The sequence below is a fragment of the Aphis gossypii genome, chromosome 3 (genome assembly GCF_020184175.1).
Source record: "Aphis gossypii isolate Hap1 chromosome 3, ASM2018417v2, whole genome shotgun sequence".
In the NCBI taxonomy this organism is placed as follows: Eukaryota; Metazoa; Arthropoda; class Insecta; order Hemiptera; family Aphididae; genus Aphis; species Aphis gossypii.
In genome coordinates, this window is record NC_065532.1 from 22,843,204 (window position 1) to 22,865,113 (window position 21,910).

At 28.8% G+C, this 21,910-nt stretch overlaps 2 protein-coding genes across 10 annotated transcripts in view; one reads left to right on the forward strand and one right to left on the reverse strand.

The window, feature by feature from the left end:
* Positions 1 to 707: 707 nt before the first annotated feature.
* LOC114120099 (cytochrome c oxidase assembly protein COX20, mitochondrial) lies at positions 708 to 3,436 on the forward strand. Its single transcript, XM_027981901.2, has 3 exons — positions 708 to 899; positions 1,107 to 1,282; positions 3,019 to 3,436. The coding sequence occupies exons 1-3, from the start codon at positions 867 to 869 to the stop codon at positions 3,116 to 3,118; spliced, it is 309 nt and encodes a 102-aa protein (XP_027837702.1). The 5' UTR covers positions 708 to 866; the 3' UTR covers positions 3,119 to 3,436.
* LOC114132314 (cardioacceleratory peptide receptor) overlaps positions 3,422 to 21,910 on the reverse strand; it is a 202,331-nt gene continuing 183,842 nt past the window's right edge. For 8 of the 9 annotated variants that reach the window (XM_050204068.1, XM_027997733.2, XM_050204067.1 and 5 more), the window contains 8 exons: positions 15,842 to 15,977; positions 13,701 to 13,804; positions 11,177 to 11,270; positions 11,010 to 11,105; positions 8,006 to 8,197; positions 7,466 to 7,561; positions 6,335 to 6,515; positions 3,422 to 4,197 (listed from right to left, as the gene is read on the reverse strand). In XM_050204068.1, the coding sequence (XP_050060025.1) occupies positions 3,984 to 4,197; positions 6,335 to 6,515; positions 7,466 to 7,561; positions 8,006 to 8,197; positions 11,010 to 11,105; positions 11,177 to 11,270; positions 13,701 to 13,804; positions 15,842 to 15,977 (1,113 nt within the window). In that variant the 3' untranslated portion in view covers positions 3,422 to 3,983. Of the gene's footprint in view, positions 4,335 to 6,334; positions 6,516 to 7,465; positions 7,562 to 8,005; positions 8,198 to 11,009; positions 11,106 to 11,176; positions 11,271 to 13,700; positions 13,805 to 15,841; positions 15,978 to 21,910 lie in introns of all 9 variants that reach the window. The other variant, XM_027997737.2, reaches the window with a different exon arrangement.

The window sequence follows — 21,910 nt, forward strand, 5'->3', positions numbered from 1 at the left end:
TTAATGAAAATTTACGTATTATGTTTTTATTTTATGGTGTAAGACGTTTGTCAATTATTTTTTGAAGATTTTAAATCATAAATTATGATGTATGTATTAACTTAGGTCTAATCACATTAATCACAAACGTTTCATGTATCAATTTTAATATAATCCGTTATTACTAGTTTACTACTAATACTTATTTTTAGTACCTATACATCACTTAACCTCTACGAAAGCTTCAAAACTACAATATAACTACTATGTTTAATATGTGGTACTGTGGTATTACCTTAAGCTTTAACCCGTGTTTATTAGTTTTAAGTTTATCACCGTGATGTATTAAGAATCTCCTAAATTATTTTAATTTATTTTTATATAATCCATAGTTTATATTATGTTTGGTAAATAAGTAGGTACCTACATTACAATAGTACATTAGTACCCATAGGAATAATTGTATAAGTACGAATACTATATTATAATGTATAGGTACTGTAGTTTGTAATATTAAGTATCATGATAATTAATATTTATATTAGAATGTAATGGCGAATAATTTCGACAATCGACATTCGTCAATAATTATTTTTTTTGTCGGTGGGGGGGGGGAGCTGACCGTAGTCGTCACCTCATGATTATCAGCACATTATAATAATTTAAAATTATTGATAATATTATCAGAGATCACGAGTGTAGATAACAGCTATATTATCTATCTTTAATATTATAAAAAAGTTTTACTGAGGGCTGATCGCTGATGTCGTACTGGTGCAAATTGCAAAATATGTGAAATAGCAAAATTATCTACTTTTTTTGTACTTATGTCATAAACTTAGAAGTAACAATTCCAGTTTGAGAGTGCTGTAAATTTTTAATAAGCAATGGCGTCGATTTCAAGTGATGAAGATCACAAGGTAATAATGCAATATTTTAATTTATGTATGTTAATTTGCAATAAGTAAATAATTTTTGTTTGAAAAAATGTATGTCATTAATTTTACATAATATTATCATTACCCATGATAGGGTTAGTAGCACAGACTAATATATATCTTACTATCTTACTATGTTGTATATTATGTAAGTCCGAGGTTAATAGTAAAATTCTTGTTTTTTTTTAGCCTTTGATGTTTTTGGGTAAAGATGTCTCAAAAATTCCGTGTTTTCGTAACAGTTTCTTGTACGGCATACTTGGAGGATTTGGAATGGGAATTGGATATTTTTTGTGTACAAGTAGAACATTAAGATCTACACACTTTGGATTTGGTTCTTTTGTTACGATATCTTCTGTTTATTGGTAACTATACCTACATAATATTTTATATGAATATTAATTGTTGTCTGTTGATCAAACATATTAATATTAAGCTAAAATTTTAGTAGTGATGTGCTAAACTCAAAAATTTTCAGTGGTTAATTTGATACTATACTCATTCAACCAACCACTTCTAACGTGATAAAAACATTTACTATTATAGTTTTTACTACTTATCGTAATTAAAACCACCTGCCATCCCTTTTAAAATTCTAGATGAGTTCATCTCTCTACTACTTCCCTTTGCCATGGCACTACGTTAGCTTACACGCAATGTACATTGAACTAATTCATAGGTATTAAATATTTATGTATAATTTAAGGAATGTCTATAAAAGTTATAAACCAATTATTTTTCTTTATTATGACTGATGCATTTTATTTTATTTATAAGAGTCACTAAGAGAAAAAATAGGATTTTGGCAATATGGTTATATTATATTATTTTAATAGACTTATTAGTTATTATTAATATATATCATAAAATAACTGTAATATATTTGTGTACTTACCCACTTAATTTAAGAATGGAAAATGTAAATGGTATAGTTATTGAATATTAAGTTCCATAATAAAAAGGTCTTCTATTAGAACCATTATTATATTATATTGTGATTTCATATTGAACGTATCCTTAAATAATTTTTTTTTTTATTAGTTATTAGTTTTTGACTATTGCTTATAATTATGTGTTTCTCGATATTTCATTATCATTTAAACATATTAATATAATATATATTTTATAATTAAAATTTAAAGATTGTACCATTCAAAATAATTATTAATCTTAGCAAAAATATTAATATGTAATGGTAATCCATATTTATTGAAAACCATACGGCATACAGTTAATACTATATATTGGGAGGTGGCCAACTTGTGTCTCTCATTATGGTAAGATGTGGCTTGTGTCTTATAAAATTAAAATTTACTTATTTTTGTTTTGAGTTTTAATTTCTTAAAAATTTGTCAAATTATATAAAATGTATTTATAATCATTTTGGCTCTTGGCATAATTGTATTTGTCCATGTGCCTGGCAAACACATTTATGTTTGCCACCCCTGTTATATTTCTGTATATGTGTATTGTATAGACTCTACTCTTTACTATAGAGCTTCCAATTATTTCTTGAGTGTTTTAAGTGATTTGGGTTGTAGAGACTTCATTATTTCTTCATCTATTAAAGTAAAAGATTCATAGCAAATAATCTTTATTTATTTACACAATACTAATCTTATTAGTTATTAGTATCTTATTTACCATAGGTACCTACTAAATAATATGCACGTTAAAGTACCTTTCTTTTTCACTTTTTTACAAAATAAATGAAAACTAAAAATTGTTGTTGACTTAAATGAAGACCATAATGTCATTATGAAATAGTTTATAACAGTGGTTCTCAATCTTTTTAGGACCACGACCCAAATTTTCACCTGAAAACTTTTGCGATTTACATGATTTTACTCTTACAGAAAGTAGCTCTAAAAAATCAAAGTTTGTTTTATATTATAATATTATTGATAGAAAGTATATTATTTATATCAATAGCTTACATGGGTATACGTAGGAAATATTTTCAGAGGGATTGTTTGAACACCCACTCCTACCTTATTACCTACACCCATGATAGCTTATATATATTTATTAGCTTTATTATCCGTATTATTTAATATGTACATATTGAACTATATTATATTTATTGAAAAATTGTTTACAGGGGAGTTTGCAGATACAATTATGATAATACAGAACAAAGACTAAACGAACTAAAGGGTATTATCAATGCTAAGAAGAGTGGCACTGATATCAATGACTGAACATCACTAAAGACATTATGAATAAATAATATTCGCTGATACCAGCCATAATCCATTTGTATACATCCAGTACACAAGACAAGTGTGTTTAGTTGTTTCAAAATTGAATTGTTTAAGTGTTTACATAACAATATCAGGGAAGCAGTACCTCGCAAGTACTGTTGTGTGCTAGCTGCTGCAGATACTTACTCAAAGTATAGCAATCAAAGAAGGTTGGACACCAACACACCAGAACTTACTGTACCCAGTTATTATTATGTAGAAATTGTTTTTTGTTCAGTTATTGTTATAGACAAATACATGTTAAGTGGTTATTAAGCTATTGTATTTTATTAACGATGGTTTAAAACAAAAAGTATTTACATAATATTGGTTAAAGACGTAAGTACGAATAGGAATCCAGGCAACAATAAGGAATACATAATAATCATAATAATAATAATAATAATAATAATATTATATATCGAAGGTTTGTACACATAATATAATATTATATTTTTTAGGGGGGAAGTCAGTCGACAGAATATAACTTAACGCTTATGGTCGTATAGTCATAATTAATATTTATAGTAATAATAATAATAATAATTATAATTAATAATAGGTAGTTATAGTAATTTTTATTATAATAATGTAATAATGTTTTAATAATAATTATATAGAAATGTATATTATATATAATATGGTTGTATATAGCTTATAATATAATTACGCGTTCGCACAAAGGGACGGGGAGGGACAGAATATTAATAATAATATATTCTTATGTTATATTCATAAATATTATCAATCATTAAAATAATAATAAAAATAATAATAATAGTAATACGGCGTTGGGTGCACGGAGTGCGCTGTCCCGGCCGTCTTAAAGCAGCGAATCGGCGTAGCTGTTTTTCTCCGTCGATATGCCCATGCGGTCCAAGACGGGAGCCCTGACCACCGAGTGCACGTGCACGGTGGCGTTCCGCAGCAGAGACGTGTTCACCTGTCGATTAGACGATGTTAGTGTTTCCGTGTAGCTCAGTTGCTCTTGTGTTCCGTTCCGGCAACACAACAACCATCTGAACGGCGGGACTTGCCTGAAAATATTTTGAAAAACGCAAAATGTTGTAGCGATGTCATGACACAGGATGTGGCGCGGCGTCTATAACGTTCACGGCGATTGGTATTGCTGGGTAGACGGGCAGAGGGTTCTATTTTTTAAGTGGCATACTACCTACAATAGGTATTATATATTTTATGATGAAAAAATCTTTATAAATATTTAAAATTTGAATTATTTGTTAAAATCAAAACACACCAAAGCCACACAGCTAGTACAAAAAAACCGTTCGAGAAGAATGTGCTGCACAACGCGACGTAGGTATTGTCGTTGTTATTTACGCTCAACGCTCACAGACATAAACGTCCCTCGTTTTCACACACAGTACATTGTGATGTTTTTTAGTACCTATTGTAATGAATTTGCTTATGTGTATTGTTTGACGGTTTTTTCGATTTTTCGAATCTAAAGGTTATATGTTAAAAGTAGATAAAATATAACAATTTAAAACTACTAAAATTATTGTTCGCGTTAAACTGTTTGAGTTAAAACACGCCGAATTCACATATGACTATAATATTGAGCAAGATATTGGACAAAGTGGTAATAATACGATTGTCGAAAATTTAAAAAACAGACGAGTCAGTATTTTTTACGCGACAATGTACAACAATGAAAATTCGTTCCAATTTCAAATTGCAAAAAGCGGATCGATGTCGTTGAATGCATACAGTATATTTATGTAAGTAAATGAAACGTAGTGAAAAGGATGATGAGCATATTCATTTATAATACATTAAATATATTATAGTATACGTCGTATAATACAATTTATTATATTCAGTAATATTGAATGAACGTTTTTATCAGACTGTATTTTATTGTATAATATTATAGTTATAGGTATACTTAATAAAAAGATTTAGATTTTTATTTTGGTCATATCATTTCTTCTAGACACTGGGGCCATTATATTATGATAATAACGATGATGCAGTTTTCGGGTTTCGCGGTCTCGTGCACAATTCAAATACTTATACTGCTCTCTCGCATTAGTCGCGTCAGTAGTGTATTTAGGATTTTTCCAATGGAACGGAGCGGAATTGTATTTCTAATAGTAATAAAAGTATATCCATTGTGTGTATAATATATATTTATAAACTTGAAACGAAGAGGTAGGACAGAAAATCTATGCTGGTGCGAGTATTTTTCTGTTTTATAAAATATGAAGGTGATGTATTGTGCGTATATATAAATCTCTTATATAAACTTTTTGGACAACATACTGATTTAAAAATTAAAGTTAATTTTATTTTAAATTAAGTGATATAATTTAAGTCACACACCTACTTATGTTTGTTTATAATTAAAATTAAAATTTTTAATAATAATATGTAATTAAAACATCTACCTTACTATCGTATAGATAGGTACTAGATACCCTAATGTGTAATGGATGACTTAGGAATTCACTGGGCACTATCAATAATTGATACTATATAGTCTATAATTAGAAACTACTTTTAAAAATGTTTCTTTTGGCACGATGTATAAATACGAGCCAATATAATATTATTGGTACGATCTTTAGCCATAACTATTTCTATTACTGTACATTACTCAAGAGTCTAAAAAATATTGTTTAGATTATTTGGTTTGTATTATTATATAATAATTAATAATGTATACTGATGCTAAACAAGAACTCTACGTATTATGTTTATTAATTATTATTATTATATCGGTATAGCCGTATGATCGTTTAGGCACCCGATATCTATATAATTAGTAGTTTTAAGTAGTATATTATTGTACAAAGTAAGTTAAAAAAGTTTGGCAATTACAAACATAACTTATAACTTTATATTTTATTGGTTAACCGTAGGTATCGTGAGTACGAATTTGACGTCCCTCCTAGGATCGTCCGCGCACCGTTGATGTAATACAGTAAAACTTCTCAATAACGAAATCTTTTGGGACCAACAATTTTTTCCGTTAAAGGGTGGTAGAATTATATTACATTAATTGAACAGGGATTATTGGCATTTTTTGTTATAAGGAGGATTCCGTTTAATAGAGAGGTTTTACTGTATATTATTAGGTATTATTGTTGTTGTTATTAAGACGTAAGTAAATGCTATTAAATTAATTGTATACCATGTTACTTTTGATACCTGAGAGATCTGCAAATGTGAGTGGAGAACAAGCAGTATATGATGGGGTTGGCGGCGGAATTCAGCGGCGCCAGACTTTGTATGAATGTTGCGAGGGCCACGCTCGCTTGCGTTTTTGGTATGTAGCCGTATACTTGTAGCAGGTCAAACACTATATACGGACTCCAGCACAGAATGAATACTGTAAAATAACAACGAAAAGAAAAACCATTTTTGTTTTATATAGTATATATGATTATCGCTTGCACTTCGAACATAATTTTTAGACTAATTTCACTGTCTGAAAGTCGATGACTCGCAATAATATAGACGTGCAGCCCCAGATGAAGTCTACAGAGTTCCAGGAACAAATATACGGCTGTGGTTACGTGGGTCTCAACTAACGCAAGAAAAAAATAACAGTTCTGTTCTTATTGGAGATTTGAATACTGCGTAGTATTGGGCTAGCCAAGTAGGAGCATTAATATTAGTTTTAAAGTCATTGTTAAAATTAATTATTTATAAAACAGACAAAAATATATGAAATAAATTTAAACTTAAAGTAATAAAAAACTGAAATTAACATAGTTAAATTATTTGAGAATCGTTTTAACTTAAGTAATATCGGTTGTTGGTTTTAGATACTTAGGTATATGTATAGTTAGATACCTACGTAGAATTATAACTATTTTCTATAACGGACTTATAATTATTAATAATTTGTGTATTAGAAAATGCGTAATAAACGATCACTTATTATAATTTTAGGGTAATGATAAAATGGAGCTTTACATCCACCCTTTCTCTTGACTCCTTAATATTCTTGAATATGAGCGCATAATGTATACGCTTAGGTACGTATTTATCTTTTAAACTAGGTATTTATCCATTTCAAAACGTTTGTATCAAGTAAATTAATATATACATAAAGCCCTCCAATATGGTTTAATACTTAGACAAGAAGTAGGAATAAAGTGATTGACTTTAATTAACACACATGGTGGGACTACTGGGAGTTGGGACTCTCATCTGTCACCTATCATACCCATTATATTTATTAGATATCATTATGACTTGCATTTCTCTACACGCGTGTCAAGCGAATAGTAATAATAATACTAGGTAAGTATATCAGTATAATATAGCACTAACCAAATACGATAACGAATGTCATTTTTACGGTCTTGATTTTAGCTTTCGGTATGATGCCCCGTGAACTGGACCTTCTGATATCGTGTTCTTCAGGCTCTGTAAATGATGGTAGCGTATTTAAAATTAAAATTGTAAAAATGTGAGTGATATTTAAAAATGAAAAATCAGAAAATAATTAATTTGTTATTGCGCAACGATATAAAAATCATAAAATTATAAATCAATGTTATTTTAAATTTATATTAGAAAAAAAATTGATATGTAAAATTGAAATTGAAAAATTTCATTTTTCTTGCAATTGTCCATTTAACAAAATGTATGATTATAAATTTAAAAAAAAATCAAAACATATAATAGGGTTTTTAAACATTTTGATTTTGGCGGAAGAATAGAATACATAAGTACTGATTTCTATGTTCCCCATCAAGCACATCCTACCACAATTCTCTCGTGAATTGTATATTGTAATTAATATATGTGTGTATCAATGATAGACTATAGGATCTATAATATTATAATTAATAATATATAATAATTCACTTTTGGCGCCACGTTGTAGCGTGTTATTTTTGGCCGGTGACAGGAGTTTACTTTTGGACCAAATCGTGTACACGATAATAGCGTAACATCCGCTGATGACTATTGCCGGCACCACAAACACCGTTGTCGCCACTATGCTTATATATAGTTTCCATTGCCATGGTGACATTTCGATCCAACACTGAGTACGACCTGCGAGTAAAAGAATACATTGTTTCAAAGTCATCATGATTATAATTATTACGAGGAAGATATTCGTATAATACGATGTGACTCGTGGAGTAGATTTTGGAAACGGCGATTCATATTGGAGCCTACAATAGGGTAGAGAGTACCAAGAGGACTTGTGCACCTACAAAAAATTAAAGCCTTTTTGTCTTATATTTTGATTGTTTCCTAGTCAATATTTAAAATAATTTGTCAATTGTATCTAGAGCAATAAACGCATACCTTAGATAATGTAAAATTCTACGATAACAGATTTGCCCACAATTTGTCAATATTAAATTATAGAAAGCGATATTACAAATAATTTAAAAGCTTAAAAATAAAGATGACGAAGAATCTTAAAAATGTTCACGTTGAAAGATGATGGGAGAGTAAGGACAATGGCATATAATATAAATATTATTACCCAACACAGAATATAATATATCTATATTAAATAAAATTAATTATTGAAGTAAATATTTAAAATTTTAATTTACCAATTTCCATTAAGTATTCTTATAATATTTATAATGGCTTTAAATTTTAGGGTAGACTGGGTAGAGTATACAGTGTGTGTAGTAAGTAGTACTAATGGTCTATGAACAATTATTACGGAGAGACTAGGATAACATAATATAAAGTAACAAAATAATATACTTAAACGGGGTTTTTGTCTATTTTATCTTGTTAACTGTAAAAGTTAACAATTGTAAATTTTCACAACGATTATGTGTGGCGTCATAAGCAAAATTATATAAAAACTACGAGGAGGTACGATTTAAAATTCACTCCGACTTAAGCGTCTCGTATATATAGTTTAGTTGCATTGTCTACTTCACTGTATTTCGTTAGTATTATGCATATATATTATATACGAAAAGATATTGAAACCACTCGCTGCAACATTCTACACGATACGATACGAGATAATACAATTATTAAAGTAACACAACTATGGTGTGCTTTTTTTTTGTGGGGTGGAGGGTTGAGGGGCGATTCTAAGCGCTCTTAAAATTAAAAATACAAATGAAAAAATAAGCTATTATACATTTGAGAATCGTAAACGATTATACAATTTGTAATATTATTCTGTTTTTCGTAAAATCTAATCGTTCTAGATAGTAGAAATATATTACCAGTTACCAGATAAGATACGCCGAAGCGACTACATTTATATGAGTAGTTGTTTCAATGGAACAGATGGAATGAGTTCAGTAATAAATAAATAATTAGTATAATATAGATAGTATATATTGTGTACCTATTATGCTTTTACCATTTATTTGGTATTTAACGCATATCTAACTTGATGATACCTATACTATATCATACAAAGTAATTTATAAAACACGTTCACATAATTTTTTTAATAATGCAGTTATTCAAAATCTTATTTTTGAAATTGTTAGTACGTTTTAAGATCATATTTTCAAATTTCGTGTTGGAAATTCGTAGTTTGATTTTTACATCAATACATTAATTCTATACAATCGCAATATATTTAAAAATTTTAAAAACACGTAAACAAAAATTTTTAATTTTGAGTGTTTAGATAACTGATTGGTACTAGGTATATGAGTTATGAATTATATCAGCTTATGATAATCGGCACTCTCTATAGTTTACTTATCATTTATGGAAATTGTATTTAAAAATTTTACTCCGATGGTCGAGAGACTAAAATATATGTACGAATGAACAATAATATCTATATAATACTATGGTTGGAGGACGATCGATTTTAACATATACTCCGAATTGTACTTTGTGTTAAATCATGTTATTAGAGCTTACGACAAATTGGTTTTGTTTACAATAGTTGCATGCAATATACGTAATATATATTATGCAACAAAGGGACATTATGGGTTTTCATCGATTTCAATTTTCCTCGTTTATATTATAATAGTTATACAGTATACACCCAATTCGAATTGCACACCGTGCTCAACTATAATACTATTTATTTGTTGTAATATTGGCATTATAAAAATCTATAATTTAATTTTCAATAAAAACGTCGTGATCTAAACTAATACCCTAACCTTGAGCTTTACGCATGCTTAGTGCTTATATTAGCATTAATTTATTTTAGTAAAAATTCGTACTTCACAGTATGATTATTGATTTGTACATTAAAATAGTATAAAAAGATGTGGGCAGGGCTGTACCACTCTTACTTCCCTTTGTACCACTTCCAAATCATTACATTGAGTAAAATTGACTCATACTAGTCAAACTATTTTAATAATTAATTATTTGATTATTTTCAAACTGTAGCTTAGTAGATTTATTATTTTTATTTTACAAACTTGGAAAATGTAATTTCAAACTACAAAACAATCTGATAATGGATACTTAATTTTATATAGGATATTTAATTTAATATTTAATCGAACAAAACTTGATTCATCATTATCTTTTTTATTCGGATTTTTTCTAGGAAAACACCTTACCTATAATTTACTTATCATTGCTGTTTTATGGAAAATAAATAAACTTTACTTGATTTTTATATACAATCATAGATAAAATAATATTTTTTATAGAAGTTATAAATTATAATGTATAATATAGTTTCTATAGCTTGGGATACTTCCGCATTTTTTTTTTAACTATCCTATTGCAGTCTGTTGATAATACTACGAAAACTAAAAAAAATAATATACTCTAGTTTACGTATTATGCATTTATCCCAGCATATTATATCATATAAATATATAATTGTTGTAAAATATTTTGAGTACATCTGTTTGTTATACGAGTATAGGAGATTAAAGTTAAGATCGTATACCTTGTATTATTGTTTCTTCATTGATAAATACACTGGGTACGGCGAAAACGAAACTCAATATCCAAGCACATCCGATCAATGCTCTGGCTCGACGCCCTGAAAATGTGTGAAAATAAAATAGTTTTTTTATTATAAAAATTTGTTTTTATTCTTTTTTATCCGCTTACAACTGCTAGAAAAATTCATTGGGTGCGTGATGGCGTCGTATCTATCGATGCTGAGGGCGACCAGGACGTATGTAGACGAATACGTGACGACCACCTGAAATACACATTTAAAATATATTATTTCGCTTTCTAAACAAATAACTGCGGTCGCGTCGGTCATGGTTATCTGACGGTTAGAAATTAGAATGTCCCGTCCAACGTTTTGCGAATATGTTTATCCTTGCCGTATATAAATTATACCTATTCAACCCGTCTACTATTTATATAAGTATATATTATAATATAATAATAAATAAATAAATAAATAAATAATAAGTATTATATATACCTACAGTATTTTTTACATAAATTATCCCTTACAATATGGTTATGAATATAAATATTTTTATTTTTATTTTACGTAGGTAAATATATAATATATTTATAAGTAAGTAAATAATAGGTGGGTATATTAGAATAAACGTGATTGTTTATAATATTATAGAATATCACTACAATCAAACCGATATTGATCTTTATATTAACTAATTTCAGTTTTTTTTATCTCTTTTTTTTTAACATTTTTTTTTTATTGTTACAGTATCAATTAAAAGGTAATTAGAAAAAAATTAAGGTTTAAATTTAAATTATAATGTTAATATTAATATAAACTATAAACTAAAATGTTAAAGAAGACTATATAACATGTAATTTAATTATTGTAATGAAATTAGTTTCTAACGGTGTTTGGACGAGTTGGAAAGGAATTATTGAGGTATAGAGAAAATATCTAAATGACAGTTGGTGGTTTATTTATTTTTGTATTGAAATTTATGGTGTACATCTTAATATAACATAATACCTAGATACCTACATTTTCTAATATAAAATTTAATCAATCAAAAAAAATTTTTTACCCTAATATTTTTTACCAAATACGAGAGAATATGAAAAGCAAATGTCTTCGTGTGTGTACACAGCGTTATGTATAATACTTTTTGCGGTTCTGTTTTATGTTTTAGATTTAGCCTATTACCTACTCCTCTCCTCCTAAACACATACTGTTATACATGTAACAAATCGAATCATTAATATTAATATTATATCAATGATGATATTATTTATTTAGCTGACTGAAAAATGTCACCATAAGTAGGTAAATAAGTTATTGTGAATTTAGCTGTATATAATAGCTGCAGTGGTTATGGTAACGACTGATATACACGTACGACGGATTAATAAAACTTTAATATGCAGTTGTGTTGTGTTGCTTGTCCATGGCTCTGGACGCACGGATTGTTTGCGATTTCTAAAAGACCAATACCGTGGAACTTACTCTACAGTATCTAGTATCTACTGTGGCGCTGATTGCGGTCAAGTTATAATTATTACACTTTTGTTATATGGAAAATGTAATTAGGGGTACATGTTGGTTATATTTTAATATAAGCACAGGTCAATAGCGTTATACTCTATATATAGCTGTTATAAAACGTGTTTCAATATAAAGTATAATATTTATTATAGCGTTTGATTATTCGTTAGGAAAATTGTTTTTAAATTTTCAATGATTTACTCTTTAGATTAAAAATAATGTACATATAAATATATTCTTCGTTAGAATTCATTTTATAGTATCGTAGACCACACAAATAAGTTCAATGTTTTTAGAAATAAAAGTAACTTAAATTTAAATCATTAGTGAAAAGTTGATAAGTTATAACTAAACAATTTGTGAGTCAGAAAATGAAAAACTTTACAATCAGTACCCCAAAATAACGTTAACACATTTTTATTTTTTATTATACTCAAAACATTATTAAATATTTTTTTAACGGAATAAAAAAAAAATTAAAGCCTTAAGATATTTTAAAAAATTGGCAGTTTATTCATTGAAAAAAGGTTTATATTTTATACTTTATTATAGTAGTAATGTAGTATTAACTTTTCGGTGTTGGAAATTAATTCATTAATCAATCATTTTATGTTACAATATAGTATATTTAAAAAGAAACTCGTTAATAAATGGGTTGAAATTAGCTTTAGTATATATTTTAAGTGAATATATAGTTAGATGAGCTAAAATTAATTGAAAAAAATGGTAATAATCGTTCATCAAATCATTTTCATTTATAGTTTAAAACTATATCAAGGCACAACAGCACTTCTATAGTAGTTAACTATATATACCTACCTACACGTAACCGTTAAATATATTTGAGATCACTGCAATTGAAGTTTAAAGTCGTGCGAACGGCGGCGACAATTGTGGATTTTTGTTAGCTACCCACTTACTCGTGTGTGCATGGTTATTTATCGTAGTTTTGTTGAAAACCATATATAATATGTAATAAGAAAATATAAAAATAATACATTTTATATTATGCGACATGAATGTACGCGATCTGTGGGGCGTTAAAGTCTCCAATTTCTTTACAGGTAGTTATAATAGGTAAATGTATATATAGTATTCCAAAATTTGTGGAACGACCACGACGTATCCATTAGTGGATGTATTTATTAGTATAGACTATAGATACGTTACTTGTAAGTACTTGACGACTTTGCAAGCAATCGGACCAGCTGACCAGGTGACAGTCGTTCTCCATATCATGTCGATCATTACGCTCACCAGTCCCACCAATAAGTCTGTTCAGAAAAACATTATTTGATGTTATTATTCATTATATTATAATATTATCATAAATTACACTTTAATTTTCTTAACAGAATAGAAAAGTGTTTCAAAGCATTTTGCATTTGCGTTTGAACGAGGTCATATATTTAATTTAGACAGTATTCTCGTTCGTACACGTAATATGAAAAGATTTAGAGAAATAAATTAGTTTCTGATATAGACGTTAAGAATTTAGTAAATAGCGCGTGGCTATTATTATGTGTGCCGAACAATAAAATATGACACGCGTATAAAACCACCCGAGTTGAAATCGAAATTGAATAAATATGTAAGTATATGTTTAATAAAATAATAATATTAAAAAAAAAAAACAATTAGAGATAATTTAAATAATATTATAACACATATTGTTTATGGAAAAATCGCTTTTAAATATTGTAAATCGACTTAGTGTATGATGGATTTGGCTAATAGCTTGCATGTAGTATATTACAATTTATGCATGTATTTAGACGCGTGTGTATACCTAAACGTGCGAATTGTATTTTATTCGAAACTATTATTAATATTTATATACGTCTAGGTATAGGTACTTAAACCAATTCAGGTTTCAGTGAAGAAATTATTTTCGATTACCTGTACGCCAAGAATTAATAACGATACAGTAATAATAATAACGATAATGACGACCGGTAGAGTATAACACGCGTTAAAAATTAAAATCGTCATCGTCGTAAACCGTGGCACGTTCATAAAGGCGCAACCGTGTAAACAGTATTTCAAACGTCTGAGCAATAATAAAATGTACAGGTACATTATTATTATTATATTATGGACGGTAATGCAAGTATCTATGTATAATACATTGCAAGTACCTATATTATATACTCGCAATTGTCGGACGCTGATGAGTATAAGTATATGTAATTTATTATATTATAGACTGCGGTAGCACGGCTCGTTTTGACTTTGGTTTATGCGTACCTATGCACCTAATATGTGCCAACGACACGACGCCACAACCGCATAATGTAATAATAATAAATCGACGCACATGCAAAATGTATAATTTCCTATTCGTTTATAACTTACTCTTTGCCGCGTCTATAAATTATGTATATCTACCATATATCTGGTACCTGTATAAACATATACAACATAATGTAACACGTATAAGCACTCCTCGCACTGTTAGAACGGCGATTGATGCGCGTCGTTGTATTTGAATACAGCGGTTTATAGATTGTAAAAGTACACAGAGTGATTTTTATTTGACTCCAAACCCTCATATCGTTATAAACATTTTTTTCTAGCAATTAATTTTGCGAAATTAAGACTTACCTACATATAGATACTATTTTATACTGCCAGTGTCTGTTTTTATCACTCTTTATGTTTGACGTGAAACTTTTTTTTAAGTATAAAAGAAAATAATTATTTTTAATTTACACAATTTAAGGTTAAATAAGATTATACTATAGCTGCTCTTCGTTCGTAAATAAATTATTGAAAATAAACAACAATGCGTTCTGTATATTTATATTTAATAGATAAACATTTTCACAAAAATGTACTGCTTTAGGTAATGAAATAATAAAAATTGGTTTCCATTTAGTTAGTATTAAGTAAATGGTGGTTTTACTAACAAATATGACCGTGGAAAAAAGGGTAATGTTAGAATTACATAAAAAGTGTATAGTTTAATTTTATATTTTCCAAGAAGAAAATGTCAAAAAAATCAATACTTTTTAAAACAAAGACTAACGAGTATAGCGTAATATTGCATATTATTAAAACAATCAATTTTTGATTCTGTGTTATGGGTACAGTTTTTGTGAACTTGCAAATTTTTTCCAAAAAAAAAAAAAAAAAAAATAATAAATAAACAGAAAAATACAGATGCTTTGCAATGTATTATGCTATAATATTATAATGTGCACTTGTACCTATAAATTATTATTTTATTATAGATCAGACGTTAAATATATATATACATATACACCAACTTATGTACGTGTTACATAAAAACGTTAAAAAAATATACTTGCCAGCTAGTGCCAGGTGCATGATAAAAAAGTTCATTCGATTCTTGCGGGCTTTATTGAACGACAAGGCTACCAGTACGGCTCCGTTGCCTAGCACGATCGACAAGAACAAAATCCACAAGACTGTAAACTGTATGGTCTGCAAAAATAATAAGAAACAAAATTACAATAATTATAAGTACATTAACTACTGTATATATAATAATATATTTTTAAAGACTTTAACTGATTAAAATAATTACAGTTTTTATTTTTTAATAATATTTAAATTCATAAGTAACAATAACAATTAAGTTCTAATCACGCGGCGTTCTGAATAGGCTATTTAGCTACACTAATGTTGTTCATTTTTTTATCAAATTGTTAGGTTAGGTTAAATGAATTTAATTTAAATTTTAAATACAAAATAAAATACGATTTTATAGATACACCAATACATGATGTAAATATAAACTAGTATATTTGTGTTATTCAATAATAATTAATAATATTTTAATATTCATACGAAATTGTACTAAATAAAAAATATTCGAATTTCAATTTTGGTGTTTTGAAAAAAAAAATCATTTGGGTTTTATGGATTTTGAATGTTTGATTTATTAAAGTTTTTTTTTAGTAATGTTACAGGCTTGGGTTATTTCTGATGCAAAGCTCTGAATTATATTGACATGCATAACATCAAATATACCAGTTGTGGGTGTCTGACTTTATTTATACATACATGATATTTTATTCCATCGAATTCCCCTTTAAAGTATCATTCTATGTATGTATTTTATAGCGATCAAAAACATATAATATTTTATCGGTGTTTATATTCATTGCTAAGAGCTACATAAAACAAGAATGTAAATAACTATCTTTTCATCAGAAATAAATGTCAAATATTGAAATCTGCGTTAAAAAAAATAAATTTAAGAAAAATATTTTTAAATGTGAAGTATGTTTGTAAATATTATAGGTACAGTAATATGCTCAAGTCTCCAAACATGCAAAATAAATGTCGAAACAACAGCTTAAACATTATAATCAATAATCACAATCTTATAAAATATATCACAAATACACGGATTGTCAGTATAGGTATTATGCGTTATCAGAAGCGTGTCACTTTTAAAAATCAATTTTAAGGTAATTTTATCCTATACACTCGAGACGCTTATGGTATATGTGCCATCGTGTTCAGTTCACATAATTATATCATTGCAGATATTACATTTTTTTATATTTTATAAATATTATAAAATCAACGATTGATATAAATAATATACAAATCATCGTAATACAGATGCGTGTCCGTGTGTGTACAGTGTACACTGTTCACTGTAGATAAGCGTATATGATACACACATACATGGGTACCTATACTCATATATTATTATCATCGATCTATATTATTATGTATATAATATATGCTGTGCTTCGGAACACTTCGTCGCCCAATAACGACGGCGTACAATTTTTATACGTTCGACGACCTGACGTATATTATTATAATTATAACATTATACACTGTTATTACCACACGACTCTGGCGCTGCGCTAAATAGTCCGTTCGTGCAAACACTATTAACGACGACGACATTTCCCCGCCTCGTTGTGACAAGACAAATTTATATCGTGAGCGCTAGTGCACACACGCACACACACACACACACACACACGAGTATATGCACGCGTAATATATTGTATTGTTTTGTTTTATTTTTTTTTTTGCTTCTAGTATAAGTTTTTCGCGTAGTCGTCTTCCGTTTTAAGCCGGTTATACCACCGAGTTCGCGGTTTTGGTTTCCGCGTCACGTACGACTTTGTGCCGTTTTTAATGATTACTATTATTATTATTTCTCACATATACGCGTATTTTTTCTTCTTTTTTTCTTCTTCTTTCTATACGCGTTTTAAACGACTATCACAATACACACATACATATGCGTAAATCGCACTCCTTTCTATCGTTTTTTTTTTATATACTTATATATACAAATACATCTTGCGACGTTGACCGCGTTATAGTCGCAATCGCAGCACTACAGCGCATATTATACAGTATGATCCACCAAGCATGATCATCCTCTTTTATTCTTCAATGACGCAGCTAGTATCCTGATTTTTGGAATTTTTTAATATACTTTAAGACCATATTATTTTCAAATTCTTGAGACTTTCTGTGGTACTCAAGTAGTATACTTTAGTGATACAAACTTCTGTTTTTTAAATAACAAATCCGCTATTAACTATAAATTATTTAATGGATAGTTTTTTTAAATCAAAATTTGAACAAATGATTTTTAAGGTTTTTTGACTGAGTACGAATCCATGATAATGGGTTTGGAAGATTATGGTGATTTTAAAGTGTTAGTAATTTATATTAATCTACTTTATAATAATAGCTTAAATAATACAATACTGTTATAGAATATATACATAACTATTTTATATATTTGTAAGATTATTTTTAAGGAATATTGTCCTTAATATAAATATTTTAATAACCGGAAAACTAATTTTAAACTATTTGTTTGAAGTAAATTAGGTACATTAACATTTAAATTTTACAGTAAATAACGTGGTTTTCAATTTGACAACCATGTGTTTAAATCACCATCTCACTTTCTTTCAGCAGTACAAAAAAATCTTAAGTATTTGATTACATGGTCTTTAATAGCACCTATTTAAAAATTGAAAAATCAGAATTTAAATAAATCATTATTAAACAATAGTGGGGGTTTATTATGCTTGGCGAATCATCCTGTATAATAGCTTTCAACAGTGCACGTTTACTATTCTGGGCCGTATAATAATAATAATGAGCTTATTCGTGGAACGATATAGGTAGGTAAACAAGGTACACATTCTCACGCGGTTGGCTGGACGATGACAGCCGGAACGACCTCCGGCGTACGACGATCGTTCGCATAGCTTGTCCAATGTACGAATACATATCGTTACGGCGACAGAGGCAGCGAAGATACAGCATTAATTAAAGTACTATAAATGTGTATGTGCACGGTGGTGTTTATTTTTATAGAGACGCCATGAAATTCTATTCCAAAGTTTTGTTATGTTTTTTCCCTCTCTTGTTGTCGGCGAACGCGAAATGCGAACTCACCGTCAATATATCACTTTTTTAAACAGCAATACACAGGCTAAAATATTTAGGTAAATGTGTTGTTTGATCGTAAGTTTATTGTACATAATATTAGGCTTAGTGGAAATAAACGTTTTTATTTAATTGTATTATGCTTTAAGTAATACTCATCTAGAAAAGTTGACGTACATAAAATCTATTAATGGTATTGAACGATTTTTTTTTTAAATTTGTTAGCATTTTATTCTTTTAATTTTAAATAAACAGGCAGTATATCTATATCATAAACTATATCATTAGTATAGGCTTTTTCACAGTAATTTTTGCCATGATGGCAGTAATAAAATTTAGAGCCTTTGTCCCATTCTAGCTTGGCTAATAGTTAGAATTTACTATCTTTAATAACAATATGGATTAATGTAGTATTTATACTCAGGTCAAATATGTATTATATTCCATCTTTTATCTATTCTGAATTTATACATAACATTTTCATATTATGGAATATATTTAAACAATTTTTTTTTTATTTGACTACTCATAACTCACTAGACTGTTTAGTTATTACGAAAAGACGTATCTAAGTATTTTGTGATATAAATAAAAAAGTACATTTTTATAAAATATAAAGGTACCTATATAGGTAACCTGTATATTATAATATGAATAATAATGTAATATTATATTGTATGTAACAATGTGTGATATATTTTTATGAAAAATATAGTAAGTCGACATTTCGCCCTTATGTTGTTGTGTGCTGTTAAATTAAGACGATTTATTAACACTCGAGAACCTTAAGTTTTGTATACTCGACTCGTTTATTCGCAAGTTTTTAGTATTTATCCTACCGGTGCAAACGACTTAGCTGATCAATCACTTGAATTCAGTTTACAGCTGGCATATCGTGTGAATCGTCTTAATCTGTGGTAAGCGGAAAGCTCATATTATATGGTACGCGAATAGGAAATATCGCTTTATAAAAATAACGTTAAACGACATTTTTTGTTGAATACATATATATTATATAATACATATAAGACGTTAGTATGTCAGGCAAAAACACCGTCGACGATAATCCATCGCGAGTGCCTACCTCTAAATGTAAAATGAGTGATGGGTACTCTTTTTGAATCATCATCGTTCGGTAACGTAAATGTTGGCCAACGATAAATACTTAAGAGCGTAAATAACTTTTCAGAAACGTATAACCTTTACGAATAGTAATTTTAAGCAATACTACATATACACTGTTGTTTTTGGCAATAATACCATCCATATGGGTTTTATTTTACTTTAAGCGTGCGCCTATAAGGTGTATATAGATGTGCTAATTTTATATATCACACTCGATGTCATAACCTCAAGTCGAGTTGGACATTATATTATTTGCATAATATTAATTACGTCATCGAGTTACTTGTTCTACAATAATATGGCTATCGACACGTGGACGCACTTTAGAACGTACCTATGAAAAATTTAACTTTGGTCGAATGAAACAAAATCAAAATAACACTGTCCGAGCAATGTTATCTGTCGAATAAACTATACTATAATAACGAAAATAATTATTAGGTACGTCTACGCAGATATTACGTATTACTCGGAGTCTTCTACACGCGTAAGTATTCTGACTTTTATTTAGTATTAGAAAACAATTCGTCGTAGCGAATGAATTTCTTATGCCTATATGTAGGGTCTGCTGCGATATTTCCATTGTATTATAATCGGCCACCGCAAAAACAATACCTACGCCGTTATATTATTTCGACGATATATCGAAAACGTAATTATAATTATTAATAATGAATTACCGTTGTACGTGCCAAATGCCATTAAAGTATCGTCGTCACATACGATTTATTATAATAATAATAATATATAATATGCGAATCCCGTATACGGCGATATTATACACCGATACTAAATAATGTTATCGTTATACTTGTATTTATTATTAATTATTAATAGTACGATATTTGGCGATCGTCCGAGACTCGCTAATAATAATTGTATTCTGCGGTGGTTCGCACGTGCGAACGTGCGGGCGATGTATGCCTAGTCGGCAGAGGCAAGAAGAAGCACAAGGCGATGACGTCGTCAAACTGTCATACGCGCTCGCGAATCGTGATTTCCGTTTGAATATATTTCGACAGTTTTTTGCAAGGTAATTTTATTATTTTTAGGCATGATGAATACTTTACAACGCCTAAAGTTAATGTCGATGGTTATACCGATGGCTAATATAATACAATATTATAATTAATAATAAAATATAAATAAATACTCACGATTCGCACATTTCGTGATTCCGCGAAAAAACAATATTGTAGTTTGCGTGGGACACTATTTTTGGCACAATATATTTTGTTATTAAAACGTACAGACTATAAAGCGAAATTGTTTTAAAATAATTATTTTCACGGAAAACTAAAAATGTAAAATTCCGATACAGAAATGATAAGAATTTACCGAATTTAAAAGTGTATCTTATAAGTTATAATAATGTCTACACAGTATGGTCTACGTATACGTTTATAAAATATGTACTTAAATATTTTAGAAAAAATTATAATTTTCTTCTTCGTTGTACTCGACATAGTAAAAAACTTACTACTATGTATACGTCATAAAATTGTTATTCATATTAATTCTGATGCACAATCAAGAATGAGCTAGTTCTTCGTTAGTTTCGCCGCGATCGTTTTGCCGCCGAATGCGTATTAACAAACCCTCTTTCGTGACAACATATAAATAAGATATATATTTATACTTTACCGGACACCCTTTTTTTTTAACAGTGACACCAATGTGAAAAAAAAGTTATTACAGTGATGCCCGAGTTGCACTTGCTCGCTACGCTGCGCCTGGACAAAAGAAACGAAAATATCCCTCGATTTGTTATGCATCATCAAGTTGGTCACTGGGTAACCTAACTTACCACTCTTATTATTTTTCGGACAATTGCGAAACGATCGCGG

Excerpts from the sequence above, each read along its gene's own strand:
- LOC114120099 (XM_027981901.2), top strand. The coding sequence starts at position 867 with ATGGCGTCGATTTCAAGTGATGAAGATCACAAG. Across the intron at positions 900-1,106 it reads CAAGTGATGAAGATCACAAG|CCTTTGATGTTTTTGGGTAA; the intron begins GTAATAATGCAA and ends GTTTTTTTTTAG. Across the intron at positions 1,283-3,018 it reads ACGATATCTTCTGTTTATTG|GGGAGTTTGCAGATACAATT; the intron begins GTAACTATACCT and ends AATTGTTTACAG.